The sequence below is a fragment of the Magnolia sinica genome, chromosome 14 (genome assembly GCF_029962835.1).
Source record: "Magnolia sinica isolate HGM2019 chromosome 14, MsV1, whole genome shotgun sequence".
NCBI classification, from domain to species: Eukaryota; Viridiplantae; Streptophyta; class Magnoliopsida; order Magnoliales; family Magnoliaceae; genus Magnolia; species Magnolia sinica.
Window position 1 is genome coordinate 5,470,666 of NC_080586.1, and position 21,302 is coordinate 5,491,967.

Below are 21,302 nucleotides of genomic sequence, written 5' to 3' on the forward strand. Positions count from 1 at the left end.
TTGGAAGGGATTGGATGGTATTGGAAGGGATTGGAAGTCAAATCCCGGGATTGGCCTGGCGTGCCAAACAGAGTCGGTGATCTGATCCCAATCCCATGGATCTTAAGACAATCCAATGATAACACCATCATTACCTTTAAATCCCATCCAATCCACCATAATCCTTTCAAATTTGCCTGCGGACGTGTTTGGTTTGAGTGATTGGAAGGGGTGAGAAGGTTTAATCCTAGGATTGGCCGGGCGCGCCAAACCGACTGGATGTAGCAACCTAGGGATATAGCAATCCGATGGATCTCCAGACAATCCACCGACAACACCATCATTACCTAGAAATCCATGCCATCCACCCTAATACCATTCAATCCCTCGTAATCCACCCGGCCAAACGGGCCCTTAAGGCACCACTATAATGCTTATTTCCCATCCAACCTAGCCATTGGGTAGGGATCACACACACGTGGATGAAAGGAAAACACAAACACATCGGCTTTACCAAAAACTTTTGTGGCTCCAGGAAGATTTTTAACGGTGGATGTTCAGTTCTTAAAAGTGGGCTCATCATGTCCTAAATTAAGCTAGAAAACTGGTGGGGCGGTGTATATTTCACTTTGGCATCAAGGTGGGCTATCTCACTTATTTGGGATGACAATGGGGTGGCATACACACTTAGGTTACAGGGATTATAAATTAAAATGTTCTATGGACTCTGCCATGACAAGGGTTTATACACACCATCCACCAATTTTTCCAGTTTATTTTAGGGCATGAGACCAAAAAAGAGTTCGAACTAAATCATAGGTGGGAAACAACACATGAAGTAAGTGATTGAATGGCCATCAGATTGAATGGCCACCATTAAAAACTTGCTAAGGTCCATTGTAATGCTGATTTCCCATCTAACCTATTGAGTAGGTAACACATACGTGGATGAACGGAAAACGCATACAATAGCTTGATCCAAAAACTTTATGGCTCTGATAAAATTTTAATGATGGACATTCAATTATAATTATTTCCAATGATGTGATCTACGTGAGATTTGGTAATGCCTCATTTTTAGGTCATGGCCTAAAGTAAGCTGGCAAAATGGTGGGAAGGTGTGATATATTTTATGTTTTGTTCATATGTGTGGGCTCATTGACTTCATGATCAACAATATTGTTAACATGGGGCCCATTAGGATGTACCATGCAAAATAATAGCAATAACAAATAAATAAATATTCAATGATCCTAAATTTTAAATCAGCCTTTATTAGTTAATGATGTAGGGCAGTTGCAGACAGTTTCATGGCCAAGATGGATCAAAAAAGGCCCAGTCGACAGTAGAAGAGATCAAGGCCGTTAGACCTTAGATTGGGCATATCTCGCAATCCGAAATAAGTCATCGAGCGCAACATTCCATCCTATCAACAGTTGAATTCCATATTTAATTCCATTTTTACTACAAATAGTTAATTCTAGTTTAATCATAACTCCTCATCCATTGGGCTTTAGGAGTTGTGTCTAACATGAAAAGTGCCTAGAATAATTAAGAGAATAATGTAGTTAAGCCACATAGGAGGCTTATTATAAAAAGTAAATTTATTATTTATAGTAAGTTACGAATTTCTAAGAGTTTTAGTTATAGTTAGATTCAGATTTCTCTCTTATTGTTTGGTATCCTTATTTAAAGGATTGTGAACTCGTTTATTTCATTCATCAATTAAATTTCAAATTTATTAGAATTTATTTTTGTTTTCTTGCTTTCTTTTCTTGTGGATTCGAGAAGTTTCTGCGAGGAGTCCAAAAAAGCTCCATGAATTCAGAGTAGTTATCCTTGAGGAAGATAGTGATTGACCTCATCATGTTCACCCCTGTGTCAATTAAATATGAAATGTTTTTGTGCTTCTCCATTTATATTTGAGAGATGAATATTAATTAGGCATAAATTAATGAGTCAAATTCGATGACATGAAAATGATAGGTTGTCCCATACTCTACATAAAATAGCAATTGAGTAGTAGGGGCAAATATAACAGATTTTTATGGGAAAAAAATGCTTAATTTCAAATATAAGGATTTTTTTCAGAAAAATTACCATCCCACGCAAAATTTTCAAACAGATTTTTTGGTACCATAATACTAAAATTCAGAATGATAATTTTTTAGCAGTTAAAATTAATTTTCAAATCTTATTTTTCAGCTTACCAAACCCCACTTGAGTCTTGAACTTAATTGAATTTTAGTAACTATAGTCAAAATGTGCTGAGCATCTGATGGACTATATCCATATGATGTATCCATATGATGCATGTTTTTACAACGTGAGAGCCAGTCGGCGCAAGTCAGACCCTCGCAATACCCTGTGAGTCTGGATAGAGGATTCGGCCAAAGAAACGGCTAGTGTACCATGCATGCGCAAGGTCACTTTTGTTAAACTGGTGCCAGGTGGATGCAACTTCAATGAGATCCAAACCGTCCATCAAGTACACTGCCCCCGATCCCAAAAACAATGAACATACGAACAGAACATAGACAGGCCACACTATAAGAGAAAGTTGGAATGAAATGCTCACCATTAATTTTTTTTAAAGGAACCACTGTAGTCTAAAGATGCAATCCAATACATTCTTCTAATAGGCATCATTAAGATGAAAGAATTAAACAATGATCACAGTAATCAAATACTCAGATTGAGATATATACCTGGGTTTAGATGTTTTAGATGTATATAATTCATAGGGTGGCCCACCTAAGTGTTGAATGAGCCTGTTTTGGGGGGATCAAGGTGGAATAAGGGGTGGATTTCGTTCAGGTTGAGCCATTTCACTACATTAGAGAAGAAAACACAAGTACATAGTGATGTAGAGCGGGTCGCAGACACTTTCATGTCCAAGATGGATCAGAGAAGGCCCGATCAGAGGCAAAAGTCATCAAGACTGTCAGAACCTTAAAACAGGTATATCTCACAAACCGGAATGAGTTACTCGACATACTATATATGATTTTGGGATAGGACAAGCTACTCTATCCAACCAACCCAACTATGTAGGGTTGCTCACACTGAATTTACACTTTAGCCTTTATTTTGTTTTTCTTCTTAGCCCACCCAGTCCAAAAAAAAAAAAAGTACTTTGGGGATATGAGGGACCTACGACAGAGATTTGAGAATCCTGGACAATTGGGATCCACTACCAAGATTTGCTCAGCTATCAGCAACACCATTTGCCTCCTGGGGTGTGAGAAAAAGAAACTTTCATATCTCTCTTGAGCACTAGGATCCGGAGCTGCCAATAGCACATAGACCATGAAAAAAACAAAACCTCTGAAAGAAGCAAAACAACAAATTTGGAGTCGCTGGCTACTTCCACTCTAGGGAAGCCCAACTCAGCACAAAGGGAGAGGCCCTAATCTCCGCTCTAGAATTGGATCCAAAGCCATATCCAAAGTAGAATCCAAATAGGAACTCACAACCGCTGTCTCTTCCAACACCACCCACACCCAAGGGGCCCGGGTTCCCAAGCAACCAGCCGTCAACATTTAATTTAATCAAGCTTCCCTCTCAACCACCTGACAACTTGGATCTGCCTGGGCTTTAAGAAAGCCCCATCCACACAACATGTATGTTTGCATGAAATGGACCAGGACATCAACTACTAAACGCAGGATTGCCTACTGAGGTAGCAAGTAGCAGGTGGCTACTATGCAGTGCTGTGTGCCCCACTATGATATATGTGCATTATCCAAGCTGTCCATCTATTTTTAGAAAGCATTTTAAGTATTGAGCCCAAAAATAAGATATATCTAAATCTCAAGTAGACAATAGAAGAAAACAGTGGTGATTGAAAGCTTACCATAAAAAACTTCCCAGGACACATGTGATGTATATTAGCCATCCAACTAGTTAATAGGGGTGCACATGGAACCGGTTGAACAAGTAAACAAGAACAGAATCAACCAGACCACACAATTTGGTTCAGCTATGAAGTGCACTGGTTCCAATTCCAGTTCCAAAAATCAAAGAACAGGTTAATTCGGTTCAACGCTCAGTTTGGGATTCTGTAGAGCCAAACTGGACCATGAACCAGATTATAGAACTGCATCTGGAACTGAAGCCAAATTTTTTTTTAACATAAGAAACCATACCATTCATCAAATGGATCAAAACACAAACATACATTGGTAGCAAAATCATTTTGGGAACACAAAAAGATCATAAAAACAAAACATGACAAGATTACTCTCTGTGAAAATTTTCAGTAGAGGAGCTTGATCTGAAATTATTATTTTTTTTAAAAAAAAAAAAAACCATGCAATTGAGATAGATTATAAAAAGATACAATGCAATTGGGCTGGATTATAAAAATCCCAGAACCATAGAGCTAAACCAGTTTTTGACAATAAGGTTCCAAGTGGGTTCAAAGTTGCAAATGGACCGGTTTCAGTTTTAGTCTTCGGGGAACAACTAGAAATGGTTCAGTTCCAGTTTCACCACAAAATCAGACTGACAGAACTGCGAGCACCACTACACAGACAAGGATGAATGGAAAACACAGATACCAGCTTCGTCCAAAACTTTTGTGGCCCCAAAAATTTCAAATGGTAGGCATTCAATCACTACTGGTTCCTGAGGTGTGGCCCAAACGAGTTTTGGATCTGGCTCATTTTAGACCTCATGCCATGAAAAGATGTGGTAAAATGGATGAACGGCGTGGATAAAAAAAATACATGTAGTGGGGTCCACAGAGCACCATCCAGAAGGCAATACACGTTCCTTAAAAATAATATAAAAGCGGCAGGCTCACAACACTTTCAACGCAATTATTATGCTCATACCAAGATCTCAATTGGATGGAAACTCTAAAAATTATACAAATATGATCATTAGGTGGGCCTCTACTGTTAATGGATGCAAAACCACTGGTCAATTTCTCTTATTTGTACATTTAGGTTTCTGTGTGTGGCTAATCTGGAATTATCAACCCACAAAAGGGTTAATAAGTCTGTTGGACCTACACATACAAGGTTTTCCTCTTACCATTTCTACATGTTATAAACTTGTGAAGCCACACGTACCATATCCACATGCCGAGACACTGCAATAGAACACGCGTGACACATATGGTATTTTATCTTGTTTTAAAAGGTCTTTTTCTTTCCTATACTAAAAATAGAGCCTACTTTATTTTTTAAGGTGAGTCACCATTTTCAAAATCTCTCCATCTATTCACCCATTTCGTAAGCTGTGGGGAAAAATAGTCTACATTGGGATATTTAAAGAGCATAACCTAACTAAAGAACGAATTTCAAACGTTCATCTCTTCATGACCATTTCCTCATACACAAAGACATGTTAGAGCAATCTAAAAACATAAAAATGAAGTCTCACAAATCAGTCTTGTCAACACACAGGTCTGAATCAAAATGCATGGTCACTGATAAAAACAATGAGGGTCAAGCCATGGTCAATACAAGTACAGCCCACAAAGTAAAATATCATCCACGAGCTCGACCCTGGCAAGTGACATTCCAAAACAAACCAGCCCAAGAGCATTCCATGATTAAAAATGCCAATGTACCAAACAAGAACACCTGTCACAACAAGCATAGCAAAGCTATGGACTGTTCTTAGAGCTATAAGCTAGCCTTATGGATAGTGAATGGGACTGGCATGCATGCATGGGACCTATTAGACCAGCATTTCATACAGAAAATCTTCTCCAATCAATGCAACCCATAAACACTGTTTACACATTTAAGATAAGGTGCACATACACCATACCAACACATAACAAAAAATAAATATCATTTCCAGAATGAATATTAATAAAACTACCATAATCATATATTAAAACTAGAAATCAAAAAAGACTGAAACCCATTACAAAGATAAAAGATAACAAGTACTTGTCAATCAAAAAGGAAATAAAGGTAGAAAAAACCAAAAAAGGGCAAGTTTGTAAACGCAGAAAAAATTAATTTATGAAAGCGCGCGGCACTACGTCAACCCAATCAATTATTTCAGAGTATTCAAAAAGTAACTTGTAGCCGATCTTATGAGAAGCATAAGCATCGATGCAAGCATATTCAATCTGTTCAGGACTATGGACCCTGGTTTCCCAATAATTCATTGTAAGATGCCGTGGTTTCTCAATGCTAAGACCAACAACTTCCCTGGCAATACCTTTCAATCCAAGACGTCCTTCATCGTCCGAAGAATAGCCTGTGCAGGCCAGAGCAATCGGTTCAACGTCTACAGCATTGAATACAAAGAGCCCATAGTCGTTCCTAAGCTTGGATACATCTCTCCCAATTCCTACTCCAACGAATGTAATACTTGGGTCGCTCAAAAAGCTCTTGAGAGATATTTGAGGAATGTGGGACATATATAGAAGATTTGGACAATGAGGCATGTGTTGTGGATGCATAGCTGTTAGATGGCCGTTTTGTGAGACATTCCAGGATATGGGCGAGGCTTCCATTCGCAATCCAAACCGACGATCAGACGACCCTGCATCGAACGAACGTGATTGATCCATTCATCCACTAGATAGGACATGTCAGTGACTGTGGTCGTTATGTTCTGGCCAGAGAAACGGACGATGTAGATCGAGTGATTCATGGCTATCTGCATCTTGGTTGTAGGCTAACAGGGTCTTCTTGTGAGAGAATATGAAAGGCTGGTCTGTGATATTTATAGAGGAGTTCGCTTCAATGCACCACCTCTGGAATTGAAACGGTCACTTGACTACTCTCGTAGAGTGTGATACTTGAATGCATGCATGCATGCAGTAGATCCACGTTAACTTGTTATTGTTGGAAAGCTTCACTTTTAATAAGACATCAATAGAAACGGGAGTGGATTAGGTGTTACCCGGGTAAAACCTTAGTGGGTATTACCCTTGCCGTGGGGTCCACCTTCATGATTTTTTGTATATCCAAGCTGTCCATCCGTTTCTACAGGCCATTTTAGGACGTTGAACCAGAAATTAAGTAGATATATATCTCACGTTGGCCATACCAGTGGAAAGAGTGGTGTTTTAGTGAAACACCATTAAAAATTACAAAGGGCCCATAGTATGGTTTGTGTAATTTTTATTTTCCATCCAACCTTTTGATAATGTCAATAAATCCTGGATGAAGGTAAAACCCAAATATTAGCTTGATCCAAAACTATTATGGCCCACAAAAAATTTATGGTCATTTTTCACTATTTCTAGTGGTGTGGTCCAATTAGATTTGGATATTATTAAGGTTTGGGATCGCTTCTTAAAATATGATAGAAAAACAGATGGAAGGCGTGGATATACATAAAAATATATCAAAGTGGGCTCCACACGGTAAGGGTAACACCATCGTATCAGTTAATTCGCTCCCAATAGAAACGGTGAGACGGCTTGCATTACATTTTCCGATGCGTGATACTCCACATTCCAACTGCAGTGCACTAACTAACCTGGCCATCGAATGATAGTCTTCCAAAGGTTGTGCTTATGACTAACTGATTACCATGTGGTGGAGATCATATGCATCAGATCCACCCGGTCCATCACGTGACCCGCCCTATTTTCACGGTGGATCCTAAAAATTTGTATAATGCAAGATTTAGGTGGGCCACATCATTGGTAACAGTGAAGTAATGCCTAAAATTTTCAATTCACTTGGTGTGGCCCAAGAGTTTTGAAATCACGCATGCACACGACTCTGCGTGGTCAACCAATGTTTTCCAAATCCAATTTTGTTTTTAAACCCAGAGACGCTTCCCTGACCTTACTACGTATACTAGTGTTACTACGGCTGAATTGGACATAACGACTTCACGTAGATGAGATCCACTCCATCCATCAGGTGCATCACTCTTTGTTTGGATCAGAGCACAAAATTCAGATTGATTCCACACTCAGGTGGGTACACCAAAGGAAACAATTGAGATGTAGGGTCTACCATGGTAAGTACATGCTTTAGAATCCACTCATTTGAAGCTTCAAAATTAAGATGAATGGATTCCCAGGAAATCACGGAGGTCACGCATATGGGCTACACCACAAGAGTTTGGTGTTTTTAATACTAAGGTTTAAGATGATTAAATCAGGATTATATTTTTTTATGAGAAAATGGATCGTTTAGAAGTAATTTGTTTTATAACTTAAATGGGTGTAGAGATAATTTTACTAAGGCACCCCAATTTATGTGTGTCATTAAGCCTCGACGCTTCAAGTCATTGAGTATTCGAATGTTTTTATCTTTGGCTCAATCAACTCTAGACACACACACACATGTTATTGATAAATATGTGTACTTACATAAGTGGGGCCCTAAATGATGGTGGCCCACATCAAGGTGGACCCTAAATGATGAACAATCCACATTGAGGGTAGACCCTTAATGATGAATGACCTACATTAAAGGTGAGCCCACGTGAAGGAAGACCGACATTGAAGGTGGGGCTCACATGATAGACAATTCACATTGAAGGTGGGCCCACATGATGGATTGTCCACATCAAAGGAGGGCTTCACTTGATGAATGACCCACATCAAGGTGGAACCGGCCCACAGATGGAAGGTCCACATCAAAGGTCTGCCCTAACATTGAGTGGCCTATATCCAAGCTGAGCCTTCCATGATAGATGACTCACATCAAAGGTAGAGCCCATATGATGCTTGGATGGCCCACACGATGGGCGGTGGATATCAAAGGTGAACCCCACATGATGGACAATAACATTGATGGTGGATTCCACATGATGGATGATCAACATCAAAGGTGTGGGCCCTACATAATGGATGGTGCACATTAAGGGTCAGCCCCTAACGGTGAATGGCTCACATCAAGGTGATGGACGGCCCACATCAAAGATGAGACATAATTAACCATACATATCAAAGATAGGCCTCACATGATGGACAATGAATGTGAAGGTAGACCAAATAAACCAAAGGGATAAATACTCGTGTGATGTTAGAAGCAAAATATGATTTTCTACTTTTTAGTAGACAACTGCTTTATGTACTCACTAAAGCTTATTTAGTTAATAAGTAGAAACCAAGATAAGCTATATAAGGTATAAATAACTTGTCTAAAGTAACCCAAATGACCATTTTATGTGTGTTTTCAACTTGGAGCGTACATTTAATATATAGTACAGATCTTGCAATTGTGCGGAGTATCATATTCCAACTGCATATATAGTTCTCCCAAGGTTGTGTCCACAACCGAGCACGAGTGGCCAAGAACATGGATCACATCTGTTCAGACCCATCAGGTGAGCCGCCACATTTTCACCATTAATTGGATCCTAAAAAATCACTCTACTACAAGATTTAGATGGCCCACGCCATCGGTAATATAATGAAGTCATGCCTATAATTCTAAAGTCACATGGTGTGGCCCACGCGAGTTTTTTATTATCCTGCCTTTAATGGTATCCATTCATCTGGTGTGGGCGTTAGATGAGTGGATTGGATGAAATATACATATAATTGCAGATCCCACACACAATTTGAACTATTTTTGATGAACCGTACGTTTGGATCTCACACGTGTACAACGTTGACATGTGACAAAAGTGGTGTGGATGCTTGAGGAATTATGGGATTCATGACCCAGATAGTGTATGTGGGCCTATCATTCGTAGATCCTGATCAGGCCTCAGACAATTGCCCAAATATATACTTGGTTAATTGTTCACTCCCCAAATATAAGGTTGTGATGTAGTAATAAACTCGGTGAGACCGAGGTCGAATCCCAAGGGACTGAAACCTGTACGTTATCTGAAACTAGGTAGAAATAGAAATAACCTAAGATGAAATCGAAATCAAATATAAATTGATGAATAATGATGAAATACTAATCTAAAACTTAAGGAATTCAGAGGAAGGAAACTAAGGATTTAGAGGATCCACTTGTAGAGATCAGGGAGATCTTATGCCTACATCAAGAATCATAGAAATCAAATTGAACTTACTTGATTTAGTCTTCACGAGATGAAAGGTATATGAATTAGAATGGATTCCATCATCAAACCATGCCCAGGAGACAAAGCAAACAACAGAATTAAACTAATTACCAACCAATCAACAATGCATGAAAGTTAGGAAGGATACCGCCATCCGACGCTGCCTATGAGACGATGGTGAACAACAGGGCTTCCTGACGTCATAAACATCAAAAGGAGGAAGAAATACTCAAAACCATCGCAGATCTATTGTAATTTCAGTCACAACAAACCATTAAAAATAACTGAAAGTATTCCTTTTAATTTGAACAAAAATCAACATCAGTCAGTCTAAACAATAGGCACAAGCAAAGTCCCTCCCATCAGACTACAAGCTTCACCTCTTAGCCCTAGCTAAGAGGTTTAGCCACACATGAATGGGCTGGACCCTTTAAATAAAGCAAATAAAAAGAAAAATAAAAATAAAAGAACAAGAAAAAAAACTAGATATCACTTCTCTCTTCCTGCTCACGTCCAGCCACCAAATCCCCTCTCCTGCTGCTCCTAGGACGTTTTTATAGCTACTAGGGCCGGTGGAGAAGCTGTCGCAGCAGCTACACACGTGCAACGAAAGCTTTTTCGCAGCAAACTTCGGAGCCTTCAAACTTGCCACTTTCCTCGCTCAATTTTCAAAGAAACACCATCCCTTAGGACGTTTTTTAGTGTTCTATATGATGGACGGTTCAGATTTACCATATGATGAAAGATGGTAGGCCACAACCGCCTGAAAATTCAGATTTTTGCGGATGTGCGAAAGCTTCCGCACCTCTTCGCTGTCGTGATCGGTGGGCCCTACAGAGGTATTTTCAGGAAAATCCACCCCGTCCATTGGATTAAGGATGAAATTTCAGTCAAGAATGGGTGGTTTTGAACGTCCATTCACGAGGCGCAAAGAAGAAATCACGTCAAAAATCATTTTGAACGTTGCAGGACCGCCTATTTATGGCCTCTGTATCGCGCACATGTGCACGCATGGGTGTAAAATTTCAGCAAGGTTTTGTAGCATTCGAGGCCCTCTACACAATGGACGGCTTGGATCATTCAAAAAGTTACTCTGTGGGGCCCACTAACGTCCACAAAACAGACGTCGTCCGTCCGTTACGCAGCGCAAAAAGCGGCTGCTGCCGTTTTTAAAAACAGACGCGGGTCAACGCCTGTTGACCCGCTGACTCGGTTCGATGTGCGGCGGGAGTGCACAGTACTGTGCACTTGCAAAGACAGATGGGGTCCACTATGATGTATATGTAAGATCCGATCCATCCATCCATTTGTTTTGTCAGCTCATTTAATGAGTTGAGCCCAAGATTGAAGCATTTTCAGATACCAGACGGGCCCCAAATCACTGATTTATGGGCTGATCTATCCGTTGGGTCACTTCCAGAGGGATCCAATGGCTGAAATTTAACGTGTACGGTTAGTTTTTGGTCCTCGAGTCATGTATAAAGTTTCGAACCAATCAGATGGCTAGAACCCTGTGAACTTGCATTCTGCGCCAGTTTCGGGCCTCTTTAACGTGAACGGCTTTATTTCCTCGGATCCCTTGTGTGTAATTCCGTCGATCTTGGTCCCCTAGAGTCCGTCCCTTGCCTTGGTGCATTCTGAACGTTAAATCCGTGCTTTTAGCATCCCGATCCAGTCCAAGCTCGCAATTACACCTTGCAATACAAACATGATTAAAATGGGCTATTAAACAGTATCATGTTCATAAATCCAGGCAATAACTGAGTCTGATATGCAATATTTGACCCTCAATATTAATCTTAATACTTCAAACCATTGCTTCTAGTTAAAAATAATATTAGAACATTCCACACTCTAACATAATGAGGGCAAAACATTATTTGGCAGGACCATCATATATTGGATTTCGGAGCATGGTCCATCCATGTGGCCAATCATATCACGGTCTGGATCGTTGGGGGATGGGCTAATTAAAAACAACAGTGAGGAACTAAGAGGTCCTGATTAAGCGCATGGTTCCGACCTATGGCTCGGTGATCCAAACCATAGTTTCCTAAGACCCGCCATATGGATGTGCAAATGTTTCATAGATGTTCTAAATTGAAGGATGTAATGGATTTGATATGGGTCCACAAATAGATGGTTAAAAGTATAAAAAGAAAGAATTATGAATTTAAGATCCTTTACTTGCCACCAGCAGAAAATTTCTGCTTGTTAAAATCTAATTGGGCCACATCATTGTTGCAACGGTGCTGACAACGACAACGTCAGTGAATGTAGACAAGGCTGCAGGAAAATAAGATTTTTCTATTTGTTGTAAACAAATCATACAAATTAAAAATTTTCTGCTTATGTTAAACAGATGATACAATTTTTTCAAATATATATATATATATATTAAAAAGAAAAAAAGAATCAGCGGTATCGAATTGGTATCTATCGAATTCCAATTAGCAACAGTTAAATGTCAATGGGCAATCTGGCAATAATTTTTTATTTTTTATTCCAAAACCTTCAATTTTCACATACAATAGTCAGCACGCATGACAAGTGAACCACTGGTGCAAGCCAAGGCATTTTGAACCCCGAAACGCTTACTGACCTTGCTGCATATACTAGCATTTCTGTGGTTGAATTGGACAGAACGACTTCACGTAGATGAGATCCACCCCGTCCATCAGGTGCATCACACTTTCTCTAGATCAGAGCACAAAATTCAGGCTGATTCCACACTCAGGTGGGTACACCAAAGGAAACAATGGAGATGTGGGGTCCACCATAGTAATTACATGCTTTCAAATCCACTCATTTGAAGCTTCAATACCAGAATGAATGGATTCCTAGGATATCAGGGCACTCCAAGACTCATGTGGGCCATACCACAAGAGTTTAGTGTTTTTATACATGGTCGTACTTAGTTCCTTACCATGTGGCCCACCTATGAAAATGTGATGGACGATCTAATGGACAAGATGGATCTGATGCCTTTTTCTACAAGTGTCAACTCAGATTAGACCCTTCACAAACCTTATAAGTCCGGCTAAAGTACAACAGTTGCTTCATATGAAAATTAGGACATTCTCTAAATCACTCGTGAAATTGTGATAAAGCACATAGTTGTAACATAATAGCTTATGAAATTCTCGAATTGCTCTTAAATGTTGTGATAGTGATGTGTTTGGATTGTTATTGTGGAGGGTTAGTTCAAAACTTCATGTTATTTCCTCATAACAAACTAAGCATATTTACACTATGCAAGGTTCAAATCTTTTAGATATCTTTAGTGATGCACTTCGTTTCGTTGATTTACCGAACTGATTATATATTTGTTTTCTTGAATTTTCAAATTACGAGGAATTGTTAGACTAAAAGAATTTTAAAAATAAGATTTGAAAATTCTAGAAAATTTAATTTTTCTTTTATTAACCAACTTATTTTAAATGAGTTTAGTTTTGTCTTACATTAAAAAGTTGTTAAGAAAATAGGCTTTTATATTAAAACCCCTCACTAATTGTTTGTATTGGAAAACAAAGGTATGCCATGGGAGTAACCCCGCACATGCTCGCATGCCACAACCATGAAAGTGGCATGGTGAGGTGAGGCGCGACGCGGCGTGGTGTAGTACAATGTGATGTGGTGTCTTTGATTGAGCACTTTTGGTTTTTCTCATATGTGCCTCGAGTTGACTGCCTACATTTTCTTTATGAGGATATACTTTCCTTTGCAAAATCATTTGAATATTCTCTTTTCTTTGTATTTTTTTTTTTGTGTTCTTTTGGGCAAATCAGTTCGAGTATTCTAAAGTTCGTGTAGTTATGATCGAGAGTACACTAGATCTTAGTCATTCATCTTAGAGAATAGTTGTTGTATCCCGGGGGCAGACTTGCTAGGAACCAGTGCATTAAGGATCGTCTTCCTATGACGACAAATATAGCTTTATGACAAAGATAATAACGTGCCTAAGCTCTCCATGTTCTTCTGTTATTATTTCTAGTTTGTTATTTTGAATTTTCTATTGTTTATCTATATTTTAGAACCAACAATAAACAATTTAGGTCATGTGATTCATGACCATGTGCATTTTGAGTATGTGCAAACAAAGAGGGTTATCTTGTGAGAAAATGAGAGACAAATTAGCAATATTTGCAGAGGAATTCGGTTTATTTCACTTGTGGAACTATAAATGTGCACTTTACTCTTGTAAAGTGTGATAATTGGATGCGTGTATGTCATCTGCTCTTGTAGAGTTCAGTAATTGGATGTGGCAGCTCCATGTTCTATCCGCCATAAAATGGGCCATAACCCAAGGGAAATTATATGATTCTTGATCAGGGTACGATGCTTGATATCCAACCACATGACATACATTCCCTCAAATTAAACTAAGTTATTCAACCTACTGTTGATAAGTCACACTTCTAACAAGTAACTACTTTTCCTGCATTTTACAAGTTTTGTTTGGAAATGTATTGATAAGCTTATTATTTGACTAACAATAGCATATTAATAGCTTATGTGATAAAAGTTAGTTTAGTAAAATGTCATTTAAAAGTTATTAATCACCTTAAAAATTTTTATATTCTTAAATAAAATAAATCCCACTTATTCACGTTTGCTATAGAGAGAAAGGAAAGAGAGAAGTCATACACAATGACCTACATGTATACACTTGTATTTGTGGCGGTCCTCCACAAGGACTTACATGAATGCACCCATGTTGGTGGCTCCGTCGGAGACTCACAAGGCTTTCTATAGGCTAACCAAGAATTTTACAGGTATGCACCCGTGTCAGTGACTCCCTTTGAGACTTTGAGAGTTTTCTATAGGCTCACCAATAACCTACATGTACGCACTCATGTCGGTGGCTTCCTCAAAGACTTATAAAGGTTTTCTATAGGCTAACCAATAACCTATACGGTCCTACACAAGGACCTATATATACTCTTGCCAGAGACATTCCTACACAAATACATACGTATACTTCCGTTGGAGGCAATCTTTCATAAGGACTTATTTGAGTTTAGGTTTCAAACTCGATAGACTTTAATTAAACTCTTATAAGATTTGAATGAGTCCCGTTAATAGTGCTTTCTTGAGATGTTTGATCATCTTGATGCAACATCTCTTTTGCTTCCCTGATCTTGATACAGACTTTCTTCATCTCCAACGATCAGCTACGTACCTTGCAATGATGTATATATGAGGATGTTAAGATAATGGAATGGTGGTGGAATCTCTTACAACTAAGGAATGGTTCCAATTAGGGATTCACTTAGATGAAATTTTTGGGAAATAATAGACATGGAGATTTACCTATAAAATTAGTGTCTAATATCTAGAGAATGTAACAGAACATATACATTTTCAAATGGAGGTTGGAATGCTCATTAGAGTGATGAATCATAAAGAAGATGTCATGAATTTCTTTAGACTCAAGAAGCATGGGATAGGAGTTGAATGCATGAAGCCTTTAAAATACTAAAAATAATCTCTTTTGCAAAGATCCGAATGCCCTTTTTATAGATAAAAAGCTTCAACAGATTTATAATATATAGTGACTTTCGATCGAGCAAACCTTCGATTTGATTGAGAAATTTCAAAATTAAGAAGTTAACTCATTGGACGTTTTTGGCCATTGTCGATTGGAGTATCGATTTGATTGACTCGAATCGATGGACTATTGATTCGACCAATAGTTTTCAGACTTCTGCAGTTTTGGTTTCTAATCATCAGAAGCACTGAACCTCCTACAAGCCTAACTTATTTAGTTCACTTTAAGATTAAGGTTTGAGATGATCAAACAATGATTTTCTATAGGAGAATGGATCATCTAGAGGTAGTTTGTTTTAGAACTTACAAGGGTCTACGGCTATTTACACCAAGGCACCGCAATTTACTCATGTCTTCAAGCCTTTATGCTACAAATCTTCGAGTCTTCGGATGCCTTTGTCTTTCAATGAGGGCTCAACCAACTTAAGACACATAGACACATAATATTAACAAATAGGTGCACTCACATAAGTAGGGCCCTAAATGATGGTGGCCCACATCGAGGTGGGCCTTAAATGATAGACGGTCCACATTGAAGGTTGGCCGTTAATGATGAATGGCCCACATCCAAGGTGAGCCTGCGTGATGGAAGATCCACATTGAAGGTGGGGTCCGCATGATGGACATTTCACATTGAAGGTGGGTCCGCATGATGGACGATCCACATCAAAGGTGGGCTTCACTGGATGAATGACCTCACATCAAGGTAGGCCCCACATGATGGACGATCCACATCAAAGGTTTGTCGTAACGATAGTGGCCATATCCAAGTCGGGTCCCGCATGATGGACGACTCACATCAGAGGTGGGGCCCACATGATGGATGGTCCATAGGATGGGCGGTGGATATTGAAGGTGAACCCCACATGATGGACAATAACATTGATGTTGGATTCCACATGATGGATGACTAGCATCAAAGGCGGGCACTACACAATGGACGGTTTACATTAAGGGTCGGCCCCTAATGGTGAATGACTCACATCTACGGTGAGCAATGCATGATGGATGGCCCACATCAAAGGTGGGGCACAATCAACCGTTCATATCAAAAGTAGGCCCCACATGATGGACAATGAAGATGAGGGTGTACCAAATTTACTTGAGGGATAAATACTCATGTGATGTTAGAAACAAAACATAGTAGTTTACTTTTTTTTAGTAGACAACTACATTGTTTACCAATTTAGAATGTGGATTTATAGTATGAATCCCACAATCGTATGGCGTGTATTTTCAGCTACGAATGTCCATTTATAGTACAGAAGTATCATATTCCAACTGCATAGTTCTACAAAGGTTGTGTCCACAACCAAGCAAGGAGTGGTGAAGAATAAGTATCACATCTATTCCACTCGGTGGCTCGGTTGTGGACACAACTTTTGTAGAACTATGCAGTTGGAATATGATACTTCTGTACTATAAATGCATATTCGAAGCTGAAAATACACATCATACGACTGTGGGAATAAGCTGAATTCAGACCATCAGGTGAGCCGCCGCATTTTCACCATTAATTGAATCCTAAAAATCAGTCCACTACAAGAATTAGATGGCCCACGCTATCGGTATTAGCACGAAGTCATGCTTAAAATTGTAAATTCACATGGTGTGGCCCATACGAGTTTTTTAATATCCTGATTTTCATGGTGTCCATTCATCCGGTGTAGGTGTTAGATGAGTGGATTGGATGGCATATACTTACAATTGTGGGTCCCCGAGCATAATTTGAATTATTTTAATGGTGAGACTTCTCATCTAGCTGTTCGCCCACCCGTAATTTGAATTGGCCTGATTTTTGGTCCAGACCAAATACAGGGTGGCTCCCATGGTGGAAGCCCTATCATTAAAATCGTCCAATTTGTTTGTGGGTCCACCGTCTTATATGCCATCTAATCCAGTCATTTAAAGCTTCGGATTCAATTGTGGGTTCATGCCCTAAAATGAGCTGAGAAAACAGATGGACGGCATGGATAAAACCCATAGATCACAGTGGGCCCATTACTAGTATCCCGGCCCCTTAGAGCCCGATGGACGTTTCAAGCTTCAGCTCAAACAAATGCACCTCTACCTGCAGGCACTCATGTAGACAATGTGGGTAGGACATGAGCCATGTATCAAGCAGGACAGCTCATGTAGACCATCTGGATAAAAGCTTGGGCTATTGAATCTCACACCGTATATTCCATGTGATGAACCGTTTGGATCTCACACATGTACAACGTTGACATGTGTGTGAGGTAAATGGTGTGGGGGCTTGAGGAATTATGTGATACATGACCCAGATTGTGTATGTGGGGCCTATCATTCAAAGATCCAGATCACGCCTCAGACAATTGCCTAAATATATCCTTGGCTAATCTTAATACTTCAAACCATGGCTTCTAATTACCAATAATATTGGAATATTCCACACTCTTACATGATGAGGGCAAAACATTATTTGGTTAGGACCATCATATATTGGATTTCGGAGCATGGTCCATCCATGTGGCCTATCATATCAACGGTCTGGATCAATAAGGAAGGTGCCAAAATTAACAATAAAGAACCATGTGGTCCTGTTTAAGCAGTCGGTTCTAACCTATGGTTCGGTGATCCGAGCCATAGTCTGCTAAGACCCACCATATATGGATGTGCTGATGTTCCTGATATCTTCTGAATTGAAGGATGTAATGGCTTTGATATGGGTCCTACGAATAGATGGTGAAAAGTATAAAAAGAAAGAATCCAAATCCGTTGCTTGTCACAGGCAAAACAATCTTGCATATTACAATCTAATTGGGTCACATCATCACACAATGCATTTAATGAAGCAGGGCTAATGTTGTTGGTGTAGACTAATTAGAATACAGGAAAACAGATTTTTTTTTTTTTTTTTTTCTTTTGCTTGCAGTAAGCAGAGGATTCAGATTCAAAAATAAAAAATAAAAAAAGAAGAAGAAGAAGAAGAAGAAGAGGTGCCGATGGGCAATCTGGCAATAATCCTTTCCAAAACCTTCAAAGCAAACTAGAAATCAAAGCAAACTGAAAACCATTACAATGATAACAAGCTGGCAAGCCTAAAGGTAGTGAAGTTAGAAAAACCAATCCAAAGCAATCCAAATCCCAACCAAATACACCATTAGTTTCCGCAATCTCCATCCCAATCCAACACAATACACCATTAGTTTCAGCAATCTCCATCCCAATCCAACACCCCCTTCACTTCCAACAAGTAACTTATATCCGATTTTATACGAAGCATAAGCATCAATGCAGGCATATTTAATCTGTTCACGACTAAGCTCCTTGTCTTCCCAATTACTCATTGTAACATCAGACGGTTTCTCCATTCGAAGACCAACGAATACCCACGCCATATTTTGCAATCCAGGCAGTTTACTGCCGAAGAAGGGGGAGTCCTTGAGGGTCATGGCCAATGGTTGAAGGTCCACAACATTGGATACAATGAGCCCATAGTCATTCCTAAGGTTGGTTACATCTCTATCAACACCTGCTCCAACGAAAATAGCACTTGAGTCACTTAGAAAGCTCTTGAGTGACTCTGGAATATGGGCCATATGGAAGATTTGGACAATGAGGCACTTGTTTTGGAAGCATAGCTGTAAGATGGCTGTTTTATTAAACTTTCCAGGCTTACATTCGCAATCCAAGCCGACAATCAGTGGTCCCCGCATCGAACGGACATGGTTGATATATTTGTCCACCGGGGAGGCAATGTTGGTGACTATGGTCTCTATGCTTTGGCCGGAGAAATGAACGGTCGAGGTTTGATTCATGGCTTTCTGCTCTTTGGGTGTGTGGGCTGAGAGAGGGTTTTCTTATGAGAAGATGAGAGGCTGATTAGTGGTATTTGTAGAGGAATTCGCTTCATTTCATTCGTGGAACTGAAATGTGCACTTTAATCTTGTAGAGTAGTAATTGGGTGTATGAATGCACTTTACTCTTTTAGTGTGGTAATTGGATGCAGTGGCTCCACAGTCTAACCATCTTATATTAAGTGACTTTAACACAAACCATTGACTCCAATTAATCAATAATATAGTAATGCATTTCACACTGTTAACGGGACGATGTCAATGTTATAATAGATGTTTTAAATTGAGTTTGTTATTGGGTCTGTAGATGCCATTGGTAGGCTGTTCGATGCCATCTTTGATGGCATTGAACAGTGCTCGATTCCATCAATATTTCAGACTTTCTTCAGATGGTCTCACTTTTTCGATGCCATTGAGAATTTTTGAAAAATTATGTTTCGTTTCTAGATTGTTGAGGTGTTACTTCGATGTCATCGAATGATTAGTTTTGATGCCATCGACAGATTCTGCACCGATTTTCACGGAACTGCGAATTTACAAGATTTGTTTTCGATTTCATTTGAAATTCTTTCCAAGGCTATGTAAATGGGATTGAAAGGTATTCTAAGCGTTTCTAAATCGTCCTAGGGTTTCAAAGAGTGCAGCAAGGGTGAGATTCGAAGTTGTTCGAATCGGGTTAGTTCTTTCTCCTTGTAATTTTTACTTTCAGAGTGATCATTTGTCGCTTTGTGCCGTGGTTTTTTCCCAAAAGGATTTTTCCACGTTAAAATCTCTGTATTCTTCTTACTTTTGCTTAGTGTTATTGGATAGCTATCCTTGATTAATCTCTATGTGCTTCCGCGGTCCCCAACAGGCAAAAAATTATTTGGATGCATCAATGTTCCAGAAATCCTCTAAGGATGGAATAATTTTGATATGGGTCCCACAAATAGACTTTTAAAAGTATAAAAAGGTAGAGAAAAACAAAAACAAAAACAGAAGCATTGGTGGAAAATGCCGATTGACAACAGCATGTGGCAATAATCATTTCCACTGAAAGTAGAGCACTGGCTTGAGCTAGGCATTTTCACTGTGGTCACTCATTATATGGATGAGAGGAGCTCCCCACACTATGGCGGCGTGGTGTTGATTCTCCCACCGTGATGTGTGTTTTATCCACGCCGTCCATCCATTCTTCCAGCTCATCTTCCACACCTCGGAAAGCAGGGGAAAATGACATCCACCTTCAAACTTTACACACAGTTATGTTTATTTGTCATCCATCCTGTTCATAAGGTTACAGAGAGTGAGATTAAGAGAAAACACAAATATCAGCTTGATGCGATTCAAAAAGAAGTTTTCAACAGTAGGCATTCAATTCCCACTGTTACCTGTGGCATGGTCCACTTGAACTTTGGATATGCTTCAATGTTGGGCTCATGCCATTTGAAAAATGGATGGACAGTGTAGATAAAACACATACATCACAGTAGGCCCCACAGAAAATCCATGTCACACTACAGAGCGGTAAGCATAAAACACGTACATCACGGTGTGCCCCAGAGAAAATCCACGCCACACTTCAACGAGGTGAGCTACTCATGATGCAATCCGCACCCTTAACACAAGGAAACGGATTGCATCCTGCCCAGGCCTCGATGGACTGAGTCTCCCCCACCTAGAGGAACCCACTATACAATCTGCATCCCGGACATATGGAACTGGATTGCATCACCTGGACAGAATCAGTCCAGTCGGGTTCCTTGGTCCCACCATCCAACCGGTTATTAAGGTGACATAGACCTGGATGAAGGAAGAACACAAATATCAGCTTGATCAAAACTTCTATCAGCTCCCTAACTGTGTGGTACACTTAAGCCTTAGATCTGCCTCGCTTTTTGGTTCACGCCCTAAAAAGATATGGCAAAATGGATGGACAGAGTGGGTAAAACCCATACATAGCAGGCCCAACAAAACCTAGTCCATCCAGGCAGGGGCAGGGGCAGGGGCAGG

At 39.6% G+C, this 21,302-nt stretch overlaps 1 protein-coding gene across 1 annotated transcript; it reads right to left on the reverse strand.

The window, feature by feature from the left end:
* Nucleotides 1-18,566: 18,566 nt before the first annotated feature.
* LOC131225994 (3'-5' exonuclease-like) lies at nucleotides 18,567-19,052 on the reverse strand. The gene has a single exon (XM_058221626.1). It carries the CDS (start codon nucleotides 19,050-19,052, stop codon nucleotides 18,567-18,569), a length of 486 nt encoding a protein of 161 aa, XP_058077609.1.
* Between the last annotated feature and the right edge of the window lie 2,250 nt (nucleotides 19,053-21,302).

Bases quoted from the DNA above. Each gene is read 5' to 3' on its own strand.
- LOC131225994 (XM_058221626.1), bottom strand. From the start codon at position 19,052: ATGGCCCATATTCCAGAGTCACTCAAGAGCTTTCTAAGTGACTCAAGT.